At 51.3% G+C, this 26,894-nt stretch overlaps 2 protein-coding genes across 4 annotated transcripts; one reads left to right on the top strand and one right to left on the bottom strand.

The window, feature by feature from the left end:
- Positions 1–6,588: 6,588 nt before the first annotated feature.
- POLL (DNA polymerase lambda) lies at positions 6,589–26,525 on the bottom strand. Of its 3 annotated transcripts, none has more exons than XM_066323688.1 (9): positions 25,919–26,525; positions 16,669–16,787; positions 16,110–16,407; positions 15,372–15,534; positions 12,520–12,843; positions 11,837–12,010; positions 10,791–10,919; positions 8,659–8,827; positions 6,589–8,350 (listed from the first exon to the last, which is right to left on the bottom strand). In XM_066323688.1, the coding sequence occupies exons 2-9, from the start codon at positions 16,781–16,783 to the stop codon at positions 7,986–7,988; spliced, it is 1,737 nt and encodes a 578-aa protein (XP_066179785.1). In that variant the 5' UTR covers positions 16,784–16,787; positions 25,919–26,525; the 3' UTR covers positions 6,589–7,985. The 3 variants fall into 3 exon arrangements, with proteins under 3 accessions (XP_066179785.1, XP_066179786.1, XP_066179784.1); XM_066323689.1 differs by lacking the exon at positions 25,919–26,525 and adding an exon at positions 17,999–18,154 and having other exon boundaries at positions 16,669–16,812; XM_066323687.1 differs by lacking the exon at positions 25,919–26,525 and adding an exon at positions 17,748–17,979 and having other exon boundaries at positions 16,669–16,812.
- Positions 18,145–25,525, top strand: DPCD (deleted in primary ciliary dyskinesia homolog (mouse)). The gene is made up of 6 exons (XM_066323693.1): positions 18,145–18,291; positions 18,573–18,653; positions 19,319–19,443; positions 20,239–20,372; positions 24,054–24,156; positions 25,319–25,525. Exons 1-6 carry the CDS (start codon positions 18,228–18,230, stop codon positions 25,421–25,423), a joined length of 612 nt encoding a protein of 203 aa, XP_066179790.1. The 5' UTR covers positions 18,145–18,227; the 3' UTR covers positions 25,424–25,525.
- Positions 26,526–26,894: the final 369 nt, after the last annotated feature.

Below are 26,894 nucleotides of genomic sequence, written 5' to 3' on the forward strand. Positions count from 1 at the left end.
CCAAAAATGAGCTCATCTGAGCACAGGCAAGCTGGCAGATATAGCTCATCCCTGGGAAAGTCCTAATGCCTTACTCAGATATGTTTTGCTGTTCTCCCCCTTCCCAAGCAGAGAGCAAAGGCAGGGTGTCAGTAAAAATCTCCCTTACTGCTGCTCAGTGTGTGGCCAGAAGCACTGGGTGTCTTCTATTGCACCCCCAAGGGCTCCCCTCAACTGACTTAGACCACCTGGGCTGGCAGGTGGGGCTGGCATCATCCTAGGATGTGGAGCAGCTGCCTGGTGGGTCCATGGATATCCAGGTTTACAGCCATGTTCAGGTCTCACCTCAGCAGCTGGTGCAGGCAGGGATTGGGATGGCAGCTCATGTAGCTGTCCCCAAAGCTCAGCTCCCATAGCCTGGCTGCGTGCTGGGCTGGTTATCCACTCCAGCTGGGAAAACAAACAGGGCTTATTGCCAACACACACAGAGAATGCTGAGATGGGGCTGAGTGACGCTGGGCCCATGCACACGGGGGTCTGGGACCTGGAGGCAAATCTGTCATGAGGGAAAGGAGGGGTGTACCCCCACAGGAGATTTCTGCACCCTAAGGCTCATGGATCAAGCAGAAGGTGAGAGCAACAGACCAAAGGGGACATTTCAGGCCACCAACTGTGGCATTGCCCTCTGCTGTACCTGCATCAGATCCTTCTGGTTCCTCACCCCAAGCCCTGGGCAGGAACTGGGCTCAGATACCTGGTGCCCTCCCTGCCTCTGCTGTTGATGTCAATGAAACCATCAGTCCATATGTGCCTCAGTTTCCCCCCAACAAGGAGCCACCTTTCCAGGCTTGATACCACTCAGCCAGAACATCCTGTGGTTAAAAGAGAACGAGAGTATGGTCAGAAAGAGAGCTCAGCAGCAGGGCACAGGGTGGAGGGGGTATACTGGGAGCAACACCTGCTTCCCCCCTGCTGTTCACTGCTCTGGGCAGCTGTGCCATTGGAACTGAGATCCTCAGCACCCCCTGTTCTGCATCCCCCCTCCCTGACCCATACCAGCCACTTCACTTTAGCTGTCCTCCTCTGACCTGCCATTAGTTATAATGCCTGAGCCCAAGCAGGAGGTCAGCGCAGGCTGGCCCAGACATAAATCAGCTCCCTGTGGGCAAGGAGATTTGGGGACGGCAGTGACAGTGACCACGTGCTGTAGGGACCTTTCCACCCTGGCCCTGAATGCTTCCTGGGGATGGAGGCCTTACCCCCATCACCTGCTGTCCCACCAGCAGGTCCTCAGGGTGATGAGAAGCACAGTGTCGCAGGGAGAGGCTACATGGCTTCCCAGAATGAATCAGCGGGACTGAGACCCTAAAAGCCCAGACAAGGGATTGAGGGCCACTCAGCGGGTGTCCACCACAGAGCCGGGCACCCACAGAGGTGGTGTGTCTGAGAGGTGACACCACGGGGCTGAGGGGACAGTCCGCAGGCTGGGGCACCTCCCGCTGCCCTGCTGGGGGAGGATCTGGGTGAAGAAGGGACTCTGTCCCGCCATGGGGCTCCCTGAGCTGCCCAGCCCAGCCCAGTGCAGCCTCTCCCGCCTGCCCGTGCTGCCATCCCCGGTCCTCCAGCTCCCTCTGCTGCCGGCGAGGACGGCGGCTCCCCGAGCCGGCCGGAGCAGCGTCTCAGCCGCCCTAGGTCCCCAGCAAGGTCTTCAACCACGGACTACAGAGCACCTGCACCAGCATCTCCCACATGCCCCACGATCCGCTCACCTGGAGAAGGGGTGCGGGAGAAGATGCTCCCAGCACGCTGCGGGAGACGTGGGACACCCAGCCCCAAGCAGCCCCCAGTGCAGGTGGGCAGCCTTGCCAGAACCAGTAGGTGGCTGCAAACCCTGGAGACCCCATGGACGGATGGATTCTGGCAAGATCTCAGCCCGAGTATTAGACACCAGGGACACCACGCCGAGACTGCAGCTCCAAAGTGCAAACACATCCTTTCAGCTTAGGTGATTTCTTTTCTCTGGATAGACATGTGTGTTCATGCCATGCAAGTGTCAGGAGCTGCTCAGCAGCCCGTCTGTTTCTTTTTAATACTTGACATAAGCAGGTAAATTATCCCCAAGTAACACATTTACCACGAGAGGAAAAATGTCGGTGCTGCTGCTGTCACCAAAGCAGGAGCTCCTGCCTCCCATTCCCCACGGTGACAGGGAGCCTGAGTTATGGCCCTGTTGGAGAGACAGCGGGTTTGTAAATGCCTCTGTTTGTGCTGTTTTCCAGCCCAACCAGAGCCCATTGATCACCGGGACAGGAGTGAAACCAGCAAAGAGAAGCAGAAACTGGAATGGTGGAGACACACAGCCAGAGCCACGCCAGAGCTGGACACGTGCAGGGATTTTGGATCTGGCCCTCTACATCTTTTGCCTCTGTGAGATTCCTGATCTAAGGACACAGACTGCTTCTTTCACCCCTTGAACAAGCTCATTTGCTTGGCCAGCAATTGCAAAAGGATTTAAGTCAAGAGTCCATGGCACTACAGAGGAAGGTCCCTATGCCAGCGTGGTGAAGGCACAGAGCCTTGTGGCACACATATCTGGTGTGAAAAACGGCTGGTTTGGGGGTGAGGACTGGCGCTTTACTTGGGCACAACTCACAGCTACTAAATGCTACCAAGGATGCTCAGTAACTGGGATGTTATTTGCACCCAGAGGAAAACAGACCCTGCCCAAAGGAAAAACAGCCTCAGGAAATGCAAGGAGGGAAACTGAGGCACAGAGTGCCCATGTGGCATGCAGAGACATCCTGTGTTTCAGCCAGGGCCTCAGTATGGGGGAATCCTTTTATAACCTCAAGCATTTGCTGGAGCACAGCCAGTGCTGAGATTTAACCCGAGAAACTACAAACTGCTGTGGGTGAACTTCCCCCAGGCAGGCAAAGGAGGAGCCCTGTGCCCAGTGTCTGGCCTGGACCTGAGCAGCCTGGGGACTCAACCCCCATGCAGCAGCAGCCCTGCAGCACCTTCCCTGCAGTGAGTGAACCATGGGACAGGGCAGGCACAGGGGTCATGTTGGAGACTGCCCCTCCAAAACACATTCCCTAGAAGGGGGTGACATGACACGGACACAGCCAGGGACATGAGAACTGATGTGATCCAGGCACATGGTTGTTGCCACCATGGCAAAGGCACTCAGTGGCACCCTGAGCCCTGCAGAGTTGGGCAGCTTTCCACAGAGGTTAGGGATGGCCAAGGGCCTGTGTAGAATCAGGACATTCTGCTCATGAGATCCTACCAGGCAGACTGTTTCCTATAGCCCAGGAAGGGAAACTAAGGCAGGGAGGGCTGCTGGGACTCAGGGAGCAAGGGAAGGTGGCAGTAGGCCTATCCCAGCTGCACCATGACTGCTGAGCCATTGAGAAAGTCACTTGTCTACCAAGCATGAAGCCCCTGTGCAGACCACTCCCATGGGATTGGGATCACAATCCCTTCACCAGATGCAGAGGATGATTCTGAGAGGGCACTGATTCTTGGCTTTGCTCCTGCAGACACAGGCTCATGCAGACCATGAGACACTACCACAGTATCTTCTACAGAACACAGCCCAGCATCCTGCCATGTATCTGTGCCATGTTCCCAACAGGGCAGCTCTGCCATCACCCAGCTGGATCTTATTGCAGACAGAGGAAACTGCTGGAAACAGGGACTGCAATACAAACCATCACACCAGAACCTGGTGCATGCCCTGTTGCATTCCTCTCTCCTGTTGCCCACTGGCTGCCCAGGCAGAGCCCTCACTCTGCACTCACTGGCCCTGAGGATGCCCCACAGGGTGCTCTGCCCTCCAGGCCTTCTCCAACCAGCCTTCCTCAGCTACCCCCCAGCAGCCCTTCCCTCACGCTCCACGCCGACGTCACCCTGGCCATCAATAGCGCTTGGTTAATTAATTTGATGGGAACAGCAGGGACCACACTTTGCATTTAGTGAACTTCTGAGAACTTCCAACCTCATCTTCATAATTGGCCTCATAAATTCGAGGAAAGAGAGAAATCAGCAAAGCCAGAGAAGCGCAGGAGGCAGGAGAGACCCTGCACGCGGGAGGGCGGGCGAGTGCGTGAGAAGTGACTTTATTTGGTGTCCTTATTTAATTTTATTGCACAGATCCATCTTCGCCCGCCCCCTCCCTGCCTAGCCCTCTCTCTCTCGCTCTCCCTGCTGAGTTCACCTAATCATGATAAATTCATATTCATTTCCCTGCCTGCTCCGACGGGGGGAGCAGCAGCTCTCCTACATTCGCCCAGCCATGCTGCCATTAGCAACTATTTACTCATGAATACAAAGTGCCAGAGTTAGAGGCCCAACTACCCTCCCTGCGCCCCTTTCCCCCAGTCCCTTCCCATCCCTGCACCAGGATGAGCAGGACAGCTAAAGATGGTTGTCCCTCCCACAGGGTAGGGAACAGGATGGGAAGGGCTGCCTAATGCCCAGAGCTTTTTCTTTGTCCAGAGCTTTTCTTCCTATTCAATCAGGAAGGCAGAGAGATGCTTGTTGGGGGGACAGGAATTGCCTGAGACCCCAATCTAGACTCACCTTCAGGGTACAGGAATGGCAAGGTGGGAGCAAGGGGCTCTGCAGAAGAACCTGAGGGCCTGTCCCAGCTCCATGACTTTCCACTCATTCTCTAAGTGCTGCTGCATTTTGTTTTATTTTTAATTTTCAGGATGATCAGACTCACAGCCAGGGAGAGAGGGAGGGGTGTGCTGGGGCGGGGGGAATAGCTGAAGACCCTTCCTGGGAAGCAGAAACCAGGCAAGACCTCGTTAGAGATGCCTAAAATCATGTTTGCTCTCCCTACCTCCACTGATCCTGGGGACTCAGCACCCACCTCTTCCCAGACACCCCAGGAGCCAAATCCATTGTACCTTCCTCCCAAGTGTGGCATGCTGTGGTTTAAGAAGCAGCAGGTGTGCTGTGATAAGGCGGTGGTCAGGCCCTGCCCTGCTGCAGGGGCAGTGATTAGAGATATAGAGGGGCATGTGTGAGACAGCTCTGTCACCTCTGCCCAGGGCAGGGCTCACTCACAGTGGGTGGCACAGCCAGCCTCTCATGTTTCTCCCCTTGCAGCAGAATGTGGAAGAAGCAGCATCCAGAAATGTCACCCTCCAGCTGCTCTGGACAAGCTCCTTCACCTCCTGCCCCTTTTAACCCCCACAGCTACACCCAGGAGAAATGGTTCTTATCCATCCGTGGCCCACCTGGCTGCAGTTAGCCACATGAGGGCCCTCTGCCCCTCCAAAGCTCCTGAGCAAGGATTTGTGGGCTGGGAGGGGACAGACAGGCATCATGCTCATTCCCTCACAGAGCAGGGGACTGGTGGGACCCAGTGGCCTGTACATGACACATATATACTGGGACCCCCCTACCTGGCATTTCCCAAGGGGTTGGGCACAAAGTCTTGCTCCTGTGGAGCCCTGGCCCCATGCATCCCCATGTCCATCTTCTCCCTAAATAAAAGGAGCACAAACAGCAGGGTCAGGCATTGCTGCAGCATCCCTTTGCTACCTGGGTGCGAACTGTAGCCCTGGAGGAGGGGTGCCAAAGGGAAAGGAGTTGGGAGCTGGCAGTGCCATATTTCCCATACCACTACTAATGTCTTCAGTATACGGCCCCACTGAAGGAAGCAGCCTCAGCCCTCCAGGATCAGCTTGCCCTGATCCTGGCAAACCTGTGCTCATCAAGGCACAAAGCTGAGCAGCTCTGCATTGTGCTCACTGCCTCAGACCAGGCAGAAGGTGGCCCAGGGCCTGTCAGACATAAGGCAGGCTCCCATCTAACCTCCTTCTGGGACAGGACTATCCCCAGCTCTGGACAAGGCCAGATGTGGTGCTGCCCAGCAAAAGCTGCCTGACTAAGGATGGGGACTCCTTTCCCTGAGGGGTGGTCCCTGGACTGCACAGCCCTCCTGGGGTCAAAGTGTTCTCCCCGGACCTGACAGGCCCCTGGTCTGAAGCTGCCTCCCCGCTGCTCCTGGATAACCCAGCTCAGTTCTCACTGTTTCTGCCTCAGCAGCCCTTGGCCTTCTCCAGCTTCTCCATCTCCCTTTTGAGCCAATCATTCCTGCTGCTCATCTCCATGTGCACCCTCAGCTTCCAGGATGTTTAGATGCCCCTTGGATAACCAAAGCATTTCTATGCTTAGGCAGAGAACAGGAAACAGAACTGCAGCCAACTCCCATATGCCCCACTGTTTGATGCATATGGAAAAGCTGACAGCCTTTCCTGACTCCACACCTGAAAACAGAGCTCAACCCAAGGGTCAGAGCTCAAGAATGGCTCCTTTCTCTAGGAACAGCCAATCCCAGCTCAGCCACACAGCCAGCTGAATGCCAGGACAGAGGATGGCATGGGAGGATGGTGGCCAGCAACTCCCTGCCCGGAAAGCCAGAAGTGCTGGTCCAACAGTGTGATGATCTCCACACTGGAGGTGTTCTCCACCTCCACTGAAACCAGGGAAATGGACCAGAACCAGAGGAGCTTCTGGTAAGCCATAGGAGAAAGCCCCAACAGTCACAGTGCAGAGAGCAAAAAGAGATACCAAGGGCAAAGAGAGAAGGGATTTATTTATCTGTCTATTTATTTATTTATTTATTAGACTCCAAATTTCAAAGCACCAAGACATGCCAAAAGACATTCATTTCCTTCAGGTGTCCAGCAGAAATGCTGGGCTGACAAATGACACTCCAGCAAAGCCCCAGCCCTGCTGGTGCCCAGCAGCCACAGGAACTGTGCAAACCCACCTGATTTGTGCCTGCCCTAGCAGCAAACATAAGCTTTGTCACTGTACATGACAGCACCAGATCCCCTACAAGGGAGCAAGAGCCCCAGGGTCCTGGCACAGAAATGCCCACCATGGCACCTCTGCCAGGAGCAACCACTGCGATACCTGTAACAGACAGAGCACTCAATGTCTCTGAGAAATTCATCTCCACAGTATAAAATAGTCGAGGTTTCCTGAGAAATATAATTCCCTCCCATGGAACTGCTGGGACCAGCCCCACGTACATGTATTCACAAACACACACACACACTTTCCCAGGTCAAAGATCAGATGACCCCGTGGCTTCCACACAAAAAAAGGGAAAAGGCTTTGCTTTGCCCTAGTTAGAACTTATCTCCTTGTGTTTCCCTCTGTCTCCATGCCTCCTACAGACAGACACAGCCCTGCTGGGTTACATTCAGTGCCATTACATTCAAATCCTTCCTGAGCACAACAAGCTGTGAGCTCTGCTCCTCTTCTGCACCAAGAGCGAAGCTCTTGGGCCAGACCAGGGCTCAGTAAATCTGGAGGATCCTCAAAACACAAGGCTAGGAGCAAGCAGGTACAGCACCTCAGGTGCCTACATCTCTTTCAAAGTTTAGCTGGCACCAGGGAAAGCTGGTGGCAATCACAGCAGCCTGGCCCCGTGCAATGGGACCCATCAAAGGACACATCAGCTCAGACAGAAGGACACAGCAGCAGCACAGGTTAACCCCTTGAGACTCCTGCAGTAGCAGCTGCCAGCAGTAGTGAGGAGGAAGGCCTGTCACAGAACCAAGCTGGACCTCTGCTACCTTCATTCACAGGTCAGAACCTAAATTTTGGAGGGTCAGTGTTCAGATACAGAGGAAGATGCACCCCACTTCCCTTGTTCTCAAGCACTGTCAGAGGCTGGATCACAAGGTTCTGCAGCCCAGTCTTCCAAAGTTGGGGAGAGCAGTGCCAGGGTATCTGATGGGCAGTGAACCCTTTTGGTAAGTGCCAAGAGAGCACTTCCAGTGCGGTTCCAGCCCACAGCCTCTGCTGAGGAAGCCACAGAGCTCTGCCCAGCAGCTGGGCCTCACACTTGCAAAGGAGCCCCAGTTTGCTGGGATATGTTCCTCAGCCTGCAGGCACCACAGAGCCTTTCCACCACTGGAGAAGTCAGATCCTTCAAAACAGCAGCACGGCAGCAAGCCCGGGGTGACAACCAGGCATCACCAGTCCCGTTCGGAGGGCTCCCGGTAAGGCAGCCCCAGCTGAATGAAGACATCTCTCTCGGTGGGAGTGGGCAGAGTGTGGCCAGGTGACACCTTGGCCCCCCCAGGGCCGCGCACCACGGCCGAGCTGAGCGCGTGCTCCGACAGGCTCATGCCCTTGGTCTTGGCCAGGGCGCGCATGGAGCGGTTGAAGTGAGCCGAGCCTGTGAAGTAGAGCAGGGCACAGGCGAACTCCCGGTACGGCACCACTATGATGTCCAGCCGGCGGTGACGCCGCGTGGGCCCGGGCAGGCGGCACACGCCCAGGTACTTCTGCTGATCACCATTGTCCTCCTGACTCACCAGGTCATCTGTAAGGAAGCCTGGGGAGAGAGAACAGCCCAAGAGGAGCTGAATGGTAGATGGACACCTCCACGCTGAACTCCCCAATGCCCAGAGAGCAGCAGAGATGTCTGATAACGTGCTATGGGACCCCAGGGATAACATGCTGAGCTGCAGCACTATTCCCTCCTTAACACTACAGCTGAGCCAGGCTCAGGGGCAGCCATTTTAAGGACTAACAAGATGTCCCATCCTTGGGAGAAGTGATCACCTATCCTTCAACGAATGCCATCCACCTCATTGCCTCCTCACCTTGGCCATTCTAAGAGCAGCTTCCCCACCCTCTTACCGCTCCTGCGGAGGCTGTTGAGCAGCTTGCTGAATACCCCACGGTGAGAGTGCCCATCTGGGTGAGTGACCAGCACATCCACATCTCCACAGGTGGCCTTCCCCCGACGGTAGGAGCCACAGGCAACACACACGAGGCCAGGCTTCAGGGCCAGGGCAGCTTGTCTGACCTTTGAGAAAGAGGGATGAGGAGTCAGAGACCAGCCTCTTCATGCCCTTTCCACCAAGGCAGCAAAGGATCTTGTGTCTGCTTTGAGGCCTGTCCTGCATCTCCAGAGTCTCCATACATCTGGCAGGCATGGCACACTGCCTCACCAAAAAGGCTGGCCTGCTGTCAGGGGAGGAGTGAGCCAGAATGGCCTCCACCCAGTCCTGCAAACACCCTGCACAATGCCACACCATACAGTAATGGACCATCTGGTCTTGGGAGCACTGGGTTGAGACAAGCAGGAAGATGAAGGGGCAAAGTACTGCACAAGTTTTCAGAGCCTTCAGTTATCGAGATAGGAAGAAGTAAGAGGTTTTTCAGCTGCCCTACAAGCACAAGGTTCACCAGCTCTGCCCACAAAGGGAATCAGTTCAACAGGTGATGGTCACAGCCCCTGTTTCAAAAACAGGGATAGGCTCACAAATTGCCCCCACACAGCAGAAAATCTCTGACCATCCCTTGGAGCTTACTCCTGCAAGGAGCTCTGCCTCTGCAGGAGTGCTGGGCTTCCTGACCCAGAAAAAGCACAACTGTCCCAGCATTTTAGACCAAAGGGATGCCAACATACTGCTGCCAGCAATCAAACACATAATCAGAACTTCCCCTATTACTGTCTTCTCCAGGCTGGCTCCCAGCTCCTGTTTTGTGTAGACACTGCTAACTCTGATGGCTTCATTCATTACATGCTTAAGAAAGGCTCCCAAGTCCCTGACAGGCCATAAACTATTCTTGGTCTGATTGTGCCAATCACCCTGCTGGCAGCAAATAATGAGGGGCTCAGCGATTCCCAGTGATGGGGCCATCACAGAGACTGGGGTTCAGCAAGGCAGTGTCCGTGCCCACAGCCCCTTGTCACTCTCAGGGATCATCCTTCATTAGCAAGAGATAAACCCATTAACCTTTGCCCCAAAGGTGCTCCAAGAAGCCACAAGCCTTTCTCATGCGGAGCAAGCCCTCCTCTGGTGTTTTTGCCCCCCTTCAGGCTTTAAATGAAGATTTCTAGAAAACTCCAGGCCCCACCTGAAAGCCTAAAAGCTCCTCAGATCTCACTGTGACAGGCAGCACAGACAGTGACTAATCCCTCATTCTCTCTCCTGGGCCTGGATCAGAAGGTGTGTGCGTGTGTATGGAGGGGAGCACAGTAATCCCATCAAGATAACAATAGACCCACTCCCAAGAGCCAGCTCCTCAGCCCAGCCTGCCTGGGAAAGGGACCACTCACCACCAAAATGGCTAATCCGGCACACAGGACTGACACCCCAGCAGGAGCCTGGCAGGAGGGTATTCTTCATGGCCAGGCCCTGTGGCCGAGTGACAGGGTCACACTGGCTGCTGCTTCCATGGTGATTGGAGAGCACGGGGGTAGCAATGACAGTGTGTCCCCCAGGCTCTCTGCTCACATTAGGGTACACTGGCTTAGCACCCCATAGTCATGGAGTGCCACAGCATCCTAGAGCAAGCAGCACTCCTGCTTGCAGCCTGGATTCCCTTTGCTTCCACCAAGGATATCCACCCTCTGTTCTCTGACAACTATATCATGAGGTGCTCACAGCTTCCTTCGAAGAAGCAGCACCAGGGACACCTCAGCTGAAAGCAGACATTCCAGACATGATGAGAGGCAAGAAAGCAGAGCTGGAAACCTGCTTATCTCACCATGCCACATGCGGCCTTCTTCAAAGCAGCATGTAGAACTGACCCCTGTGAAGTATCCTCCTCCTTGCCAGGCACTCAGACTGAACTTACTTATTCGGCAAGGCAGGGGCCTTGTGTGCCCATGCCCAAAAAGGGTCCCCCAAGCACTGGCCCCACTCAGAGGCGAGGCTGGAGAGCCAAGCTATAACACGAGGGCCATTTTCACAGCGTGTACCTTCCTGTCATGTCCCAGCAGGTACTGCACTCTGAGGGCCTGGGGCCAAGCTACTCACAGTCTGCTCTATTTCTGCAGCTTCCTCCCGAGGCATGTGCTCCAGGAAATCCATGTAGTGCTTCAGCCCCACAGCCTGCTGGCTGGTCAGAGTGGCCTTGGTGCGGATGTCGTCCAGTGTCCGGAAACCCTAGTGCAGACCACGTGCTGAAATTCACATATCTACCAAGAGTTTGCCCTTCACATACTTTCCACCAGGATCTGGGGAGATTGTATTTAGCCTGTCTCAAGTTCAGGCCAAGTCACAGCTTCTGAGATCACATGTAGAGAACACTTTAGGGCCTGGCTCCTAAAAGAAGGGATTTAGGCAATCCCACTACCAACGCACACCTCTAATCTCCATCCTTCCTCTGACAGAAGGCTACTGCTCTTAAGACATAGTGTCCCTGCATTCTGAAGGAAAACACATAATGCAGGTAAAGGAAAAACACCCACAATATCCCAATGAGGGAAAGCTGACAGCATGAACACAAATGTGTTTTTATAACAGTCAAGAATCCAGTCACAAACCGAACACTACAGGAAACCAGACTTCATCAGCTCATGCTCAGGAGACAAACTGCTTTTAAAGAAGGAACCCACCCAGTGGGCTGGGCTGCTCCTTTGGGCACAATTATTCCAACTTCATTTTCATAACTTCCAGACAAAATGAATGGTTGCTCCGACAGCTGAAGGCCAACAGCCAGCATTCACATCAGGAGTGTCCATGGACAAGATGCCCTGATTCAAGCCTGGCTCTTAGCAGCATCATTGCCATGACTAGTGTGGCATGAGCTCCAAGAAGTGATGCTAGAGCAGAGGCAGCATGTCTCCCATTCCTCCTCTCCACATCTTTGTCCTTTATCCGCCCCACCACAATTAAAGTCTCAGCTGGGTGCTGAGACACAATGGGACCCAACCTCATAGTTCCTCCCAAAAACCGCCAGATTTAAATCTTACCTGTAGATATTGGCAATTAAAAACTACTTGTGAAAGTAATTCTCCTACACTCAGCAGTAGTCTTCAAACCATAACCTGAGAGCCTCTTGTGTAAGGCATTGAACTTACCTGCTGGTACCACACCTGAGCTGTCTTGACCCCTGCTCCCCAGATGTTGGAAAATAACTCCAGCACAGGCACACTCTCACTGATGTGATCCAGCTTGCGCAGGTGCCCACTCTCCAAGATCTCCAGGATCTTCTCTGCCATCCGCTTCCCAATCCCAGGGATTTTACAGGCTTCCTGGAAAGAAACCAGAGCTGCTACTGGAAAAGCAAAGATCATGGACAAGCTGGTGAGCTGCTACTGACTCAGTACCTGGTTAGTCATTTGATGAGTAAAGGGTAAGTGGCAGGACTAGATCTGCCTGACGGTCTCCTCTCTAGCCCAGGCTTACCCTGGCTGATCAATTCAAGTGGTAAAGGACAAGCTTGAAGAATGGGACTGAAACATGAACACACTGAACTGCTGGACTGCCATAGCCCCTAAGACTCATATCCAGTTAGTTTTACATGTTATTGCCATCAGTGGCCAGTGGCTGTTGATGAAGAGGAAGGTGAAGATGTCCCTGCATTGTGTCTAAGGAAGGTATTTATCTTGTGAGTGTTCAGATCTGGCCCTAAAAGGCTCAGATTCCATTTTTCTGCTGTGTAAAACCCTGTGTGTGGTCGATAAATCTCAACTTGCACTTGCTATACAACTACCACTGAAGCTCTGTCTCCCTGCTCCACCCCCCTGGGGAGGTGTTTTACCTGATAGGAGGTGACTGGTTTGTGGTAGCTCTTGAGTGCATTGATTGCTTTGGAGTAGCCCAGAGCTCTCCACTTGTCTCCCTGGACAGAGTAAGCCTTTGCCAGCACTTCCAGCTTCTCTGTGATGCACTGGTTGTGATTTTCCTTCTTGGTGTTGGAAGAGTGGGCACAAACCCACTTGCTGGGAGGCTGGGCCACTGTGGAAGAGCTGTCACTGATGTTCTCTGAGGACTTCACAGGGTAGCAGCCAGAAATCAATGCTTCCAGGTCTCCCTGGGTGACACCAGCATCTTCTCCTTCACTGTCTTCATCCTCAGAGTATTTCTTCAGGAAAAGATCAGAAAGCAGCTGTGTGAGAATAAGTGCATGCCTCATATGTCCCCTTGGCACAGGCTACTTCTGAGATTAGGAAGTCACAGCACTAACCACCCTTGCTCCCAGGAACACCACACCCCAGCTGCCACCTCTAGAAATGGCTGGTTACATGCACACCACAGTTCCTCACACCTCAAGCTTCACACACACATCTCACACTGCACAGGGACTATACTGCTGCCTACCTGTGATTCAAACACACAGCCCCCTCCTACAGCCAAGCCCCTAACTGAGGTAACATACTGAGTAAGTGAGCAACTGCTGCCAGCAGCAAGGTATGACAATGCCAAAATCCCTAGCTGGCAGAGATCCCAACTCCCTACTCCCAATGGGAAATCTTTAGCTCGTCTGGTGGCAGCACTGGCACATCTCTCACATTCAGACTCAGCAACTTCCACCCCATGATGCAGATGACAGCAGATAGGCACTGAACTTTGTTTTCAGTTTACAGACAAAATCTTAACAGAGTAGTAAATTAAAACCCCCTCATTTTCCCCATGGCTATCTGCAAGAGAAAAGGGGGAGGAAGGAATGACACAAAGGACTCCACATTCCTAAGTGACAGAAGAAAGAACCAATGTATGCATTTGCTGATACCCTCAGCATTAGGATGCCTCTGTGTAGACTTAAGAAACAATGAGCCTCAGCTTCAGGTAATGAACAAAAGGGGATAGAAGTAGAAAGCTGCACAGAAGCTTTGTAGACTGCTTTGCTCACTGGGGTCCCCATTTCCTCTGATGTATAAACACAGGAGTCTATGAAGATCCAAGAGCTTGTTTGTGGAAGTAACTCTGAGTAATGCAGAGCTGTTTGGGATTAGTCCAGCAGTTACATGCAGCACACCATGCCCTGTTATGAGTTTCTGCAGTGTCAGCCTAAGTCAGAGCCACATCCTTACAACTTCTGGTTCTGCTGGTTGAGGAGATAGTAGGTCTGGAGACACATAGATAGGATGTATTTTGCAGTCTTGTTTTACAATTCTGAAAACTGGGTCAGGTTGAAGATTTGATGGACTTAATCAGTTTGTCTTGAAATGCAACTCCCTTGAGATGCTGTTCTCTCTAAGGGCAGCAAAGCCTCAGAGGGCTCAGATAAGTCAGTAAGCCCCTTAAAAGCATATAAAGGAGCACGTTATCCAATTACAATGCAGAGAACTCTGCAGCTGGAGCTGGAAGCAATTCCCATCCTCTTGGCCAGCACTGTCACAGAGGTGAAACAGCCCTTAAACCCCTGACTCTCTACGTTTTGTCAGCAAAGCTGATGGACTTCTTACAACGACACGTGCAAAACCAACTAGCAGCAACAGGCTACCTGAGAGAGAGGCAGGCAGCCTGGGCTGACAGCTCTGGGTTCACAGAGAGTAACTGGCACTGCCTACAGAGGCTGCCTTGCAAAGAACTACTGCACCTGGATGCCAGTCAAAAACTGGTTGCTATTCTGACTGGCAACAGGATTTCCTCACACAAGTTTACATCCAAAGGCGGAACTCCCAGATCAATCTCTGTTTAGTATGAAACACTGGCACATCCATCATCTCCTAGAGAAAAAAAATCCACCCAAGCTAGAAAAGACTCTGTGCTTAAAAGCTACTTCTAAACTAAGTTTCAGCTTTATTGTTGTAGCTAGGTCTCAAGTGGTTGGTGTTCTCTTTAAAGCATATCCTCTCCAAGTCACATAGACCTAAGCATTGGATGAGGGATTTTACTGAAACATCTACAAATGTGGCTTTTGTGCCCTCAGTGAGTTGCCACGGTAGAGAGTAATTGCAGGGTTTGGGGAACAAATTTTTGGACTGTGTTGCAAAACAGATGCCAGTAATACAAGTCAGCTGCTGGGGATATTTGTACCTTTGCTACAGATAGACTTGAATTACACCAATGCCCAAGAAGAATTCAGCAAATTTGAGCAAAAATACAGAGAAAGGAAGGAAAGCTAACAGCAGGCTGGAGAAGCTGACTCACAGCAGAAACCACTAATAACCCAACACAGATATTTTAAGAACACCTCCACTATCCTTCTGGTAGTAACCTTATCCACTGTACAAACATGTGTCTGAACAGGGTGTTTGCCAAGGAGTGGAGAACTGGTCCACATGGCTCAGGCAGGAACATGAGATGAAGTATCAGAGACAGCTCCCTGAAAAGGAGATATTTGCAGACAGGGAATATTCCTCAAAAGCACTTAAGTGAATATCACCACAGTGAGCCTTGGCCTGATCAGAGCACCAGGACTGTTTCAGCTGGAAATGTTCTGATGGGAACAGCAATTTAGGGGCATTGTTTCTACTCTTAACACCTAAAAAGGACAAAGAGAAGCAGTAACCATGTTCACAGCCTGTGTCTGGCTCACTGAAACATCCAAACACCTTCCCTTCACTGAGAAAATCTCACAGTGTCCCTGCAGGGATGCTCTTAGCCAGGAAAAGCAGCATGCAGGATCTGTTCACAAAGAGATGGATCTGTGCAGGAAAGCCTCACCTCAGCCACTTGCTGCTGTCCAAGGGTGCCCAAGTCTCGCTGTGAGGAATTCTCCACCTGTGATTCAATATTTGGTTTCACTGCTCCCTCCTCTGCTGGGGGCTGGATTTTTTCTCTGTCCAGGATCTGTTGCTCTTTCTGGATTTCCTCCTCCTCCAGGTACCTGTCATGGATTGGATGTCTCAGTACAGGAGGACTTCTCAGCCCCCATAAGTTTGACCAGCAAATCCTTCTGCATGTTTTGGGATGGACCAAACAACCCAAGATCACAGATTAATTATTCTAATTTTAGCTCAATTCCTCAATTAACCTTGCTGACCTGCAATGTCCACTCCTACCTACCCCACTCTCAGACTCTCTCTCCAAAACATTTTGATCCCAACCTGTGCCTGCTCCTCCATTCTTAATTTCCTCTTGTGCCTAGTTGCCAATTTCTCTCCACCTTTCATCTTCAATAACTAAGAAACAGTATTTAATCCTCAGTATTTTTAAGAGACATCTTGTTATCGCTGATGGATCAGGAAGAGGTACCTTTAGCACCCGTAGCAAGTAACAAGACTTCTGGCAATACTTCTGGGCCCTATTATATGTTTTGCTACCACACAGGACTTTGAGTCGTGATCACAGGAGCTGCAAGGAGCTACAGTCCAAGATTTTGAGCAGAGGTCAAATTTTAGTGCTGTTGAAATTCAGGATAGAGAAAATGCAGGGAGGAATGGCAGTGTGGCATTTGCCTACCTGTGAGGGATAAAGACACCATAGCCAGCAGTACTCAGGAGCTTCTGGTCTCTGATGCAAGCACTAAGCCAGGACGCCTTCACCAGCTGCAGCCCCGGGCGCAGCTTGGTCAATCTGAGGAGCCGAAAGGCGCGGTCACAGTCCATGTCCTCGGCCACAATGACGTGTGTCACCTCCGAGGAGAGCTGGCTGTGCACGACACCCCCGTTCTGGACAACCTCCCTGTGGAAGATCTCGGCCCTGGCCTGGCCAATGCCGGCCTGCAACACGTAGGCGATGACTGGTTTCAGCCACTCTGCTGAGGAAAGCACAGGGGCAGGGACATAGTGACAAGAGAAAGTGCCCCAATCCAGCAGGGATACATCTCTCGCACAGGACTTGACAGCACCAGCCCTGACAGGCACTCTTTGGTGGGCTCCAGCTGGACACACCAAACCAATCTGACCACCTCTACAGAAAACACACTGAGAGCCACAAAAAAGCCTTTGGGGAACAGCACTTTCAGTTAACACGCTGAGTATAATTATTATATCCCACATCACAAGGACACAGAACTTACCCTCACGTATCTCTGTTCCTTCCTCTTTCAGGATCTTTGGAGGGATACTTTTCCCCGAGTCATCCCTCACTTTCTTCCGCTTGGGAAAGGCTTTGACAATCCCTCGGGGCTCCATAAGCCTGGTGAGAAAGTTAGCAGCAATTGCTAAATACAAGTAAGAAAGAGCAAGGTTGCTTAGATCTTACCTAATCACAACTCAAGATTCACTCATGTTGCTCACTGTCTTTGTTGTTCTGAAGTTTTTTGTTGTTGCCTTCCAAAAATGCACAGCCTGAGGGAGGCAACTGGAATCAAGAATTGCAGCCCACAAAGTCAGAAAAACCAGAGTCAGAAAGTCACTTAAGTCAACCCTGCCTGAATGTCTTAGAAACCTCTACAGCTGAGTCCTTACAATGGCAAGCATTCAACTACTTTAACATTTTAGACCTCCTACCTGCTCAGCCTAAAGAAGCAACTTAATTTCCCAGGTATTTCTTAAGCACATTCCCAAGAGGGAAACACTTCTCCTACCAGGGCTGAAATCCAGTAATCTATGAGGTAAAACATTGATTGACACCAAGTGTTTCACATAGCCACAAGAGGAAAACTCCCAACTTGGCTTCACCTGGAAATAGCAAATTACTAAAGATTAACTAGCCAAGTTCAATATGGGTACAACTGTAGCTTTACGATGACAAGCCTTGCAAATGCAAACTTTGGAGCTTGAACTACCAGGATACAAGGAAGCTCAGTTTTCCATAACCCAAACAAGCCCTGAATCATGTATATCCCAACAGCCCTTTCCATATGGCTGCAGCACTGAGTCAACACCAGCCTGGTTTCCTCACTGTGCAGCACTCTGTGCTTCTCTTACAGTTCTCACACACAGTCTAGCACAGACCTATCCTACCAAATCTGGAAAAGCTGAAAATGTTCCCATCTGGCCATGGCTTCCTGCTAGATGAAAAGGTCACCTTCTCATCTGAGCACCAAACATAATCCTCTGAAGACCAACCCAGAGCTCCACTCAAGCCCTTGCTTCCACAAGGAAAAGTTCAGCTCCATGGGAACAGAAACCCTGCCACATTTCTAAAACTCACCTTCGCTGAAAAGTTTCAGTTTTCAGGTCGTTCTGACCAAAGAAAAAGCCCTCTCAAAACAGTTATCCTTTCTAATAGATAAAAAAAAAAAAAAAAACACGCCAAAAGCCCGCCAAGGTCCTGGGTGCCCAAGTATGTTCCAGCGTTCGGAAGTGTGTTTCTGCAGGCTGTATTTTAACTCCTATAAACCACAAGGCACCAACCCTGCCTTGCCAGCCCTCTCAGGCCGTGAAGGTTTAAAGGCCACTAACCTGGGGCTGGTAACACCCACAACCTCGGCGTCAAGAAAGACCCCCCCAGACCTCGCGGCTGTGCCCGGGGGAGCCGAGGGAAGGCGGGAGCCGAGCGGGGCGCAGCCGGAGAGGAAAGGCGCGGACAGAGCGGGGCCGGCGCAGGGCCGCGCGGAGCTGGGCCGGGCCGGAAGCGCTTCCGGGCGGCGGGCGGAAGTTTCCGCGTTGCCGCGGCGACGGCGCGCCCGCCATGGCGGTGCCGAGCTGGCTGGAGCGGCTGCGGGCGGCCGACAAGACGGCGCTGGTGCAGGACGGTAACCTCGGGGAGAGGGTCGGGACAGCCTCCGCCTGCCCCCGCCGCGGAGTGTGGGGTGGTGCTGCAGCGAGCGGGCGCGGAGGGGAGCGCTCCTTGGCATAGCCCCGCACCCCGAGGAGCAAGGCCCCAGGGAAGGGCTCAAGGCCATCAACGGGGGCAGTGGGACGGGGTCGCAGGCAGTGGGATGGGTCCCGGACAATGGGATAGGGCCGCAGACAGTGGGACAGAGCCCTACACCCAGGGGTAGGTGTATCCCGTTTCCTCTCACCTTGTCTCTAGGGAAGCGGAAGATCCACTACTTGTTCGAGGATGGGAAGGAGATGGCCGAAGAGTACGACATTAAGACTGGCCAGTTAATAAGTAAGTGGTGCTCTTAGCTGGCCCCCAGCAGACGTGGGTCGGGAGAAAAACTGCAGGGCAGTGGGTCTGTACCCTCAGGGCTGGGGTGTTGAGAGGGACCACCTGGTCAGGAACAAATCATCCCTGCCTTTCCTGGGAGATGGACATGTCTGTAGTAGAATTTTGTAGGGACAAAAGTAGGGTTCATCTTGCAGCCAGGGTTCTCTGATTTTCATGACATAGCAGACCTTGCTTTTGCCCAGGATTTCCCCCAAACACCCCATCTGTCACACCAGACTTGGATGGACTAGATGGGATTGCCATCATAGTTGCCAGGCACCATGTCTGTACCACATGAAGGGCTGAAATACGCTTTTTGGTGGCTTCTGCTACCACAAACAAGGTGTCGTTTATGGCTCTTGTCCAAAACCACATCAGCTGTAGCACAGCACCTGTTGCAACTTCACCATCCCTTCAGCACCAAGGAGCAAAAAAGAGAGGCATTCAGCACAGAACTTCTGACCTAGGAATAGGGCAACTAGCAAATCAATTCACACCAAAGTCAAAAATACTGGAATTAAGATACATATATTCATATGATCTCAGTGTGCTGGGCAGCTTTGGCAGTCAGTTGCTGCAGTTCTTACATAGCAGAAGTATTAAAACCCTTCTTCTCTCTTCCCCAGGTAGAAAATGGCGAGAGAAGAACACCCTTGGGGGCACCGGCAAGTGGCAGGTGGAAGTGGGAGACCCGACCTTGCCTCTCCTGGGAGCACTGGAGCCAGAGCTTATAACAGAGAGCAGCTCAAATGTATGTAAGGGTCTGCAGGTACCACTGCACCTAAATCTACTTTGTCTTACACCAGTAGTTGGTGCTTACAGCAGTAGTTGGTAGAGCACAGATCACCAAGAGACAGCCTCAATGCACCCAGCACTCTGCTGCAAATCACCCCAACACTACAGGGCTGAGTAGAAAAAAGGCACAGCTTAGGTTTTTTAGGAGTCTTCATTTGTAGAGATTTTTAGTTTCCTTAAGTAAAGAAATTTTATTGCTCTGTTTGCCAACTACTATCCTGTCTTGAAAGAGCAGGGTGACAGGAAGGCCATTGCCACGACAAGTCAGGGAATAGAAAACAGGGGTGATAGCAATGAAAGGCACAGGCAGTGCATAGCAGGCTGCTCCATAATGGGGCACAGCTTGTTTCCCCTTCACACCCCTCTAGCCGAAAGTGCAGCTGTTTTAATATCTCACCAGCTTTTCTACAGACCTGAAATACAAGCACAGCTCTGCACCACAAACTGGGGCAGGGCTAGGACTGAATCCAGTAGGTTCGTAGAGCAGGCAGAGCTCAGTATTTGATTGCCTGTGAGGAAGAGTTCCCTGTAACCCTGTACTGCTAGGCTTCCTCACTGAACACTTTCAGCCTCCTGCAGGCAGTGCCCTGGGCAAAGGCAGAGCAGCCCTAGCTGTAAGAAAGTGGTGCTCAGGCAGCTTGAGTTACTCCCTTATGCTCCAGAGAACAGCTACTCCCAAGTGGAGTCTTACAAGGTAGTACAGGAAGGAGACAGATGGAAGGACCTTGCTAAAGGTACTTGTTTGCTGTAGCCTATCTTCATGAGGAAGGATACCCTGAGCAGCTTCCAGTGGCGGATCCGTAACCTTCCCTACCCCAAAGAGGTCTACAGTGTCTCTGTGGAGGAGGAGCAGCGCTGCTGTGTCATCCGGACCACCAACAAGAAGTCAGTAAGGACAGCACTGCCAGTGCTGACAGTCTCTTGGGGTGGGCTGGCACAGAGGGCAGGCTAGAGATTGCATAGGAGGCTGCCCTCTCTTCTTTCCCTAGTGCTCAAGGGCTGAGGGGCCTCACCCTGCAACACATGTCTCCTGCTGTCTGATTTCCACTCCCAACTACCTCAGACATGTTTACAAGTGGGGCCCCTCAAGCTCTGCACTGGCCATTGCACTCATCCTGGCTCCAGTAGGATGGTGCTTGCACTGTTCTTGCCCTGTCAGATGTCACTTTCTTAGAAAAATAAAGTAAGAGCCTTGCAGACCTCTTGAGGCTAGAACATTCCATTTTCTCCCTTTGATTTAGTCACTGCATCTCAGAATGCTGCAGGATTCAACATGGACCGCAAAGTCGTGGGCACCCAGAGAGATCTCCCTGCATAAATACGTCCTATAGTCACAATGTCAGGGATATGATCTGGAGGTAGCAAGCAAAAAAGACAGACTGAATCTGGGAAGGAAGCACCATGGTGTTCTGCCAAGACAGATTTGAGATTGGAGGAAGAAAATGGAAAATGCTTTTAAAGCTACATCTTGTAGTGTGTTAATACATGGCATCCCACATGGAATGAAACACACACTGTCCCAAAGCATCTACAGCCTCAGATAAGCCAAGATGAGACTGTAGTATTGGGAAGTGAGTGCACGGAACGAGGGATCACTAGGGAAGGCAATGGAAGTGGCTGTAGGTGGTGCTGTCGGCACAGAACTACCGCCGCTCGGCTGCCGAGGGCTTCGCAAAGCGGCACCCGAGAGTCTCCTGGCAAAGGACTGCTGGAGCACTATGCATCAGCGTACCTGGGAGCTCAAAGTCAGAAGGCTGGGATGAGGGGAGATAACCCATAGAAACAGCAAGCAATGACAGCTCTAATACAGAAAGATGTTGATCTAAATGCACTCAGAAGGATTCACAGAACAGTGGTGCTTTAGCAGGGAGATCTACGAAGATCTAAAAGATGAATGAGATTCCCATCAGCCACACATGGATATGCATGGAGCTAGGACAAGAATGGAGTATTTGATCCTAAATCCAACTACATACTGTCACAGACAGACTTACCTAGTCCCAGTCCTACTGATAGTGGTGTGTATGTGGGAAGTTCCTTGCCTGTCCTGGGAACTTCCCACATAGGTGCCATAAGGTTATAATGTAGTACTGAGGCTTTACCTACACCCTTAGCTGACTTTGGGCTTTTTTTTTTGTTACGGCTCTCAGGAGGGTCTTCCATGAGCAGCTGACACTTGTTCTCTCACAGACTAGTGTCAGAGGACCCAACAGCAACTCATGGCCTGTGTCTGACAGTTAAGGACTTTTAGAATTAAAGCTGAAAGCCAGCTCACTGAGGACAAGAATGACGTTGCGGTCAGTAGGAAGCAGGGACAAACACCAGCACTAGCACACTTAGTACAGGCTCCAGGATATCTTAGATCATTTCTCCTGGGTCTCGGCCAGGGCAAGGCACCACTCAGCAGCTAATTCCAAGATAGCAACAACAGCATAGAATCCACAGAGAGAGCGCACATCACTATGGGAGAGAAAGGAAGCCTCGGAGCCTCTCCAACCCTTGGAAGTCAGCCATGCTGCTTCTGAGCAACAGAGCTGTGCTGACAGCCAGCCAGAGGCACAAGTAACAGGATGGGCTGCCAAGTCACTACTGAGTAGCTCAGCTCTAAATTCTCAGCATACCAGTAGCAGTTTTCCCTACGGGCTGACAAAAAGTGGGTTTCCAGTAGGAAAATAATAAAGGTGATTTCACATACATACTGTGGATCTCGGGCCAGGACTCGGGCTCAGAGTGTAATACTGCCCTTGGCCATGGGGTGAGAGGAGAGGGCAGAGAATCAGCCTGCAGTCGGCTGGGATAACCATCCATCAGCTACCTTCCCCAGCCCAGACAGGAGCTCTTCACTTCCACCAGTCACTCTGTTCCCTCTGGCCACGGCAAGGGCTGCTCAAGTGGGATTTGCTTAAAACCTCTTGCTGTAAAATAAATCCATTAAACTGAACTCTAAAAACAAACCTAGAAAGCCACCTCCCCAAACGCCAAACCTGATTCAATTATTGTAGTGAGAGGCAAGTGGTAATGTTAGGAGGAGGAGGGGTTGGCAAGGCAGATCTGGTTTCCTTTGATCTTGTCACAGATTTTAGTTTGAGGCCAGCCAAAGCCATTCTTTTCCCCTTCTCCTTAGTCCTGGGGCAGCAGAATGCTGGTGTTTCATTGATGACTCCCAAGGCCCTTTGAAACAGTGGGTTTTTTCTGTGTACTGCTTTTTTTTTTTGTCTAATCGGTAAGAAGTTAACACTTCCTTAACATGTCTTTGTGTTCATCTAATCTCTGCTGTTTAACCTTTGACATCTCCCTTATTATCCATGTCTGCCACCTTTTCCAAATACCGACAGCAGTGACAACACAGAACGGTTTGAGCCCTGCGGTAACAAGCCGTGTACATTCCTCCCACTGCACCGGGAAAGCCATTTGCCCTTTGTAGCTGTTTTCACCGTGACTTGGAAAATAAACCACAATATGGGCAGAGGTAGCTCGAGAGGCCAAGCCTCACACACAGCCATCTGAACTGAGAACCACCCCTCATGGGAGCAGCCACTGCATATTTCCACTCTGTTCCAGGCACCTCAGTACCAGCTACAGGCCAGTTCCTTGGAGAGGATTGCCCACAAGAGTGCTGGAAGAGACCCACAAGAGTGCTGGAAGAGACTAAGAATCCAGCCATGCCTCTGGGTGGGCATAGGACCACAAGCCAGTGTATTTGGTGCAGTCTCAGAGAAAAGCAGTAGATGCAGGGCAAGCCATGCCAAGCACGGATCTCAGGCAAACACAGACACAGGCCTACAGGGTTCTGGCTCCAAAGTCTTAGGAAATCTCTTAGCTGGCAAAACCCTCCCTGTCCTCTGCTTGGATGTGAGAGGTTATTGGAAGACTGGGATAGAAACCAGGGAAGGAACAACTAGGAGGGCTGTAAGTGCAGAGGAGCGCCACAGCCACCATGGGGGCTGCATGGAGATGCTGCAGAGCAGAGGTTTAGGTGACTGTGGGCAGTTACACCTGGAGATCTGTGCCCAGGGGTATGCCTGAGCACCACCATGCCACCAAAGCAAGAAGTTCCCTAGGAAGTACAGCAAGAAGTTAAAAAGAGGGGTTTGGAAAGGATTGCAACACAAAATGGTGCATCACAGAGGAAAGTAAGTCATGTGGCACAAGAGCTTAGACTACTATTTTGACAAAAGCTAAAGGAAGCTGCTACTTAGAGGGAATGAGAGGCCATGAGCAGGGAAAAAGACAAGGAACACCTTCGCGTAGGGCTGAGTAGTCTATCTTTAACTGTAGCTGGCACTACACATAGAGGCAAGCTGGAGGGACCAAGCCTGCTGTCACATACCAAAGCTCTTCAGGACTTTGCCAGCTCTGATTTCCATTTTGGAAGTTTGTTTCTAGTGCTCCTGCTAACCTGGGGGCACCAGCAGGCACACAACATGGCACAAGGGCCTCCTGCCAATCCTGAGAGGTCTGTTATCCTCATCTACACTTTGTAGATCAGCAGACTGTATCTCAGCACTCCTAGTGGGAGAATAGAAACCCCACCTTCCTTATTTCTGTCTCCTCTCTCATTTGTAGGTACTATAAGAAGTTCTCTATTCCTGATCTAGACCGATACCACCTCCCCTTGGATGCAGCTGCCCTGAGCTTCACCCATGCCAACAACACGCTGATCATCACGGTGAGGTTTTAACCATGCAGAACAGCACTCTGCCCTTCTCTTTATGTCCACAAAGAAGCTCAAGTTCTTACACATGGTGAAACAAGGCAGAGCTGAGGGTCACCCATGCAGCCCCTTCTCTGTCACATAGTCGGTGTGAGTTTCAGATTACACTGGGCAGGCTGACACTAGCCAAGAGGTCCCAGGCAGCAGGAGGGGCCCTGCTTGCTGCTCAAGGTGACATGCAGGTGGAAGAGTGTCTGTCGTGCTCTGTTTTCCATGTATTCCCTCCCTCAGGCCTGAGCAAGCCTCCACTCTCAGTGACACTAAGTTTCTCTTGTCTCAGAGCATCAGAACCCAAGGACCTGCTGCACTTCGAGGTCTCGCAGTCTTAAAAAAGAGTAATAAAAAATAATCACCTGCTGCTTTGTGTCAGTGTGGGAACACTTCCACACACATGGTGGAAGCAAGAGACTAGCAACATGGGCACACACTCCTTGTTACAAGGAGCAGACAGATGCTTTTAAGCAACAGGTGCTTGTCTTACTCAGTGCAGAAGTCAGCTACACAGAGGGCACACCCTCTGTGAGAAACCTGGCAGCAGAGCTGGGCTGCACGTGCAGAGGAAGTGAGCCAAGAGAAGCACCTTGAGTCCTCCTGAGCTTCTCTTTGGTACCGATCAAACCTTGCAAAAAGCACTTGCATCCACCACTAAGCTGCAGCTGGGTGAGAGGCCTCTGAGGGGAAGACAGAAGAACTGCAATTCTTACTTATGTCTGCATTAAAAAAAAAAAAAAAAAAAAAAAAAAAACCCAGAACCATATTTTATACATACATACATATATATATATATATATATAAAACGCTTGTGAGCATACAGTCAGTGAGCACAGCAAGGATCTGCTTGCCAGGATATTCCAGCAGGGTTGGTAGGGGCCAGGATTCTACACCCAACTGGAAAGTTTTACTTGCACTGTAGAAGACACTCCAGAACTTGGCAAATATCTCTAGCTTGATGGCACCACCTCTCTAAATGGGCTTCAGAGGCAGCTGGTAATGGCAGTGCCTCCCTTGGCAGGAGGTCCCTTGCTGCGCTGGCAGCAACAGGTCCCAGTTGGTCTGCTTGAAACAGAGGCTGAACAGGAGTTCAGGAGTGCTAAGGGCATTTCTCTCTGTCCTACAGTACCAGAAGCCGAAGGAGATCCTGGCTGCAGAAGAGCAGCTGCAGAAAGAGCTGAAGAAGATAAAGGCAGCTAACAGTGGGGATGGAGACTGCAAGACTCAATAGGCAGTGGCTGCTAAGGGATTGAGGTGAGGGGCAGCTCTCTGGCACAGCTTAATGGTGTTTATTTTGCCTTATCTAATAAAAATAAGTTCTGTTGCTAATAGAGCCATTTGGAGGAATCTCTGTAAGCCCAGGAAGATGGCAGGGCAGTTGACCTGTCTGCTGCCTGGCCTGCTGATTTATGCAGACATTTCATAAAACCATAGAATGGTTTGTGTTGGAAAGACAACACAAGATCATCTAGTTCTAACCTCCCTGTTATGGGCAAGGACACATTCCACTAGACCAGAGTGCTCACAGCCCCATCCAACCTGGCCTGGAACACTTCCAGGGATGGAATGATCCTTCTATGAATTGTGGGAAGCTGTAGAAGCACACCACATCCACAACCAGCAGCCCTCTCCCCATCCTCCAGGAGGAACATGACACCTTGGGAATTTTCCATCTGCCATCATTGTGGAAGGCAGTAATGTTTGGAAAACAGGAATTCCCTCATACCTGTTACTTGCCTGGGGTGTGGTTAGAAGCAGCTCCCTCCTGTGCAGTCATGTAGCTCTTCCATGCAGTCGGAAGTTGGCTCTGGTGACTTTGGTATCTCTGCAAACAGCATCAATGCTTAGACCTGAGTGGGCACAGCCTATGACACAGGGTAAAGGGAAAGATATGCAGCTGCTTCCTCAGTGCCAGCCATCCACAAGGTGACAGGGCTGTGCAGAGCTCAGGAACCAACGTGCAACTGCCTCCATTTGCATGGCACGGGGTGGGGAGTAGCAGTGGCTGGGCCACTGGCCAACAAAGGAGCAGCAGCTGCCCATCCTTCTGTGAAGGCACAAACATGGCCCATTGGAAACCTCACTGCACAGGGACAGAACCCAAACAGTGCTTCTTCACCAACTCCTCTCCAACAGTCATCCTCTTGCTTAGATTTCTGAATGTTGTTCTGTCCCAGTTCATACCTAAACAGTTACTACCAAAACAAAACCTACTTTCAAGTCAGCTGCTTATGGGCTCTTAGCATAACTCCCTTGATGAGGCTGCCTTCAAACCATGACAATTCCTTAGAATTAGGGTTCCAGCAAACATATTCCTCCAATTCTTGTGCATCACAAGGCAAGAACAGCCTCTTGACAGTGGAAATGAATGTATTAAGTACTAACAAAGCACCATGCTGAGTGGTTCACCCTAGAAGCCTATCACTTTGTGATAAAAAACTCTCCTTTACCTATCCAGGATACCCAAACTCAACCAAGTAGAGTTCACACACTTCCTTCCCCAAGGAGGGCCAGACACCACTGTATTCACTCACAGCACATTATTCACATCCAGTCAGCACAGAGCACACTGAAAGCTATGGTTGTTCAGAGACCCACGTCAGGTTCAGATGGATGACACAAAAAGGAGCTTGGATGTGCCTACAGGATCTCAGGAAATCACATCCAGGTGTTCATACTAGTCTGATTTGCTGCTTCATTAT

Source organism: Sylvia atricapilla, chromosome 8 (assembly GCF_009819655.1).
Source record: "Sylvia atricapilla isolate bSylAtr1 chromosome 8, bSylAtr1.pri, whole genome shotgun sequence".
Classification (NCBI taxonomy): domain Eukaryota; kingdom Metazoa; phylum Chordata; class Aves; order Passeriformes; family Sylviidae; genus Sylvia; species Sylvia atricapilla.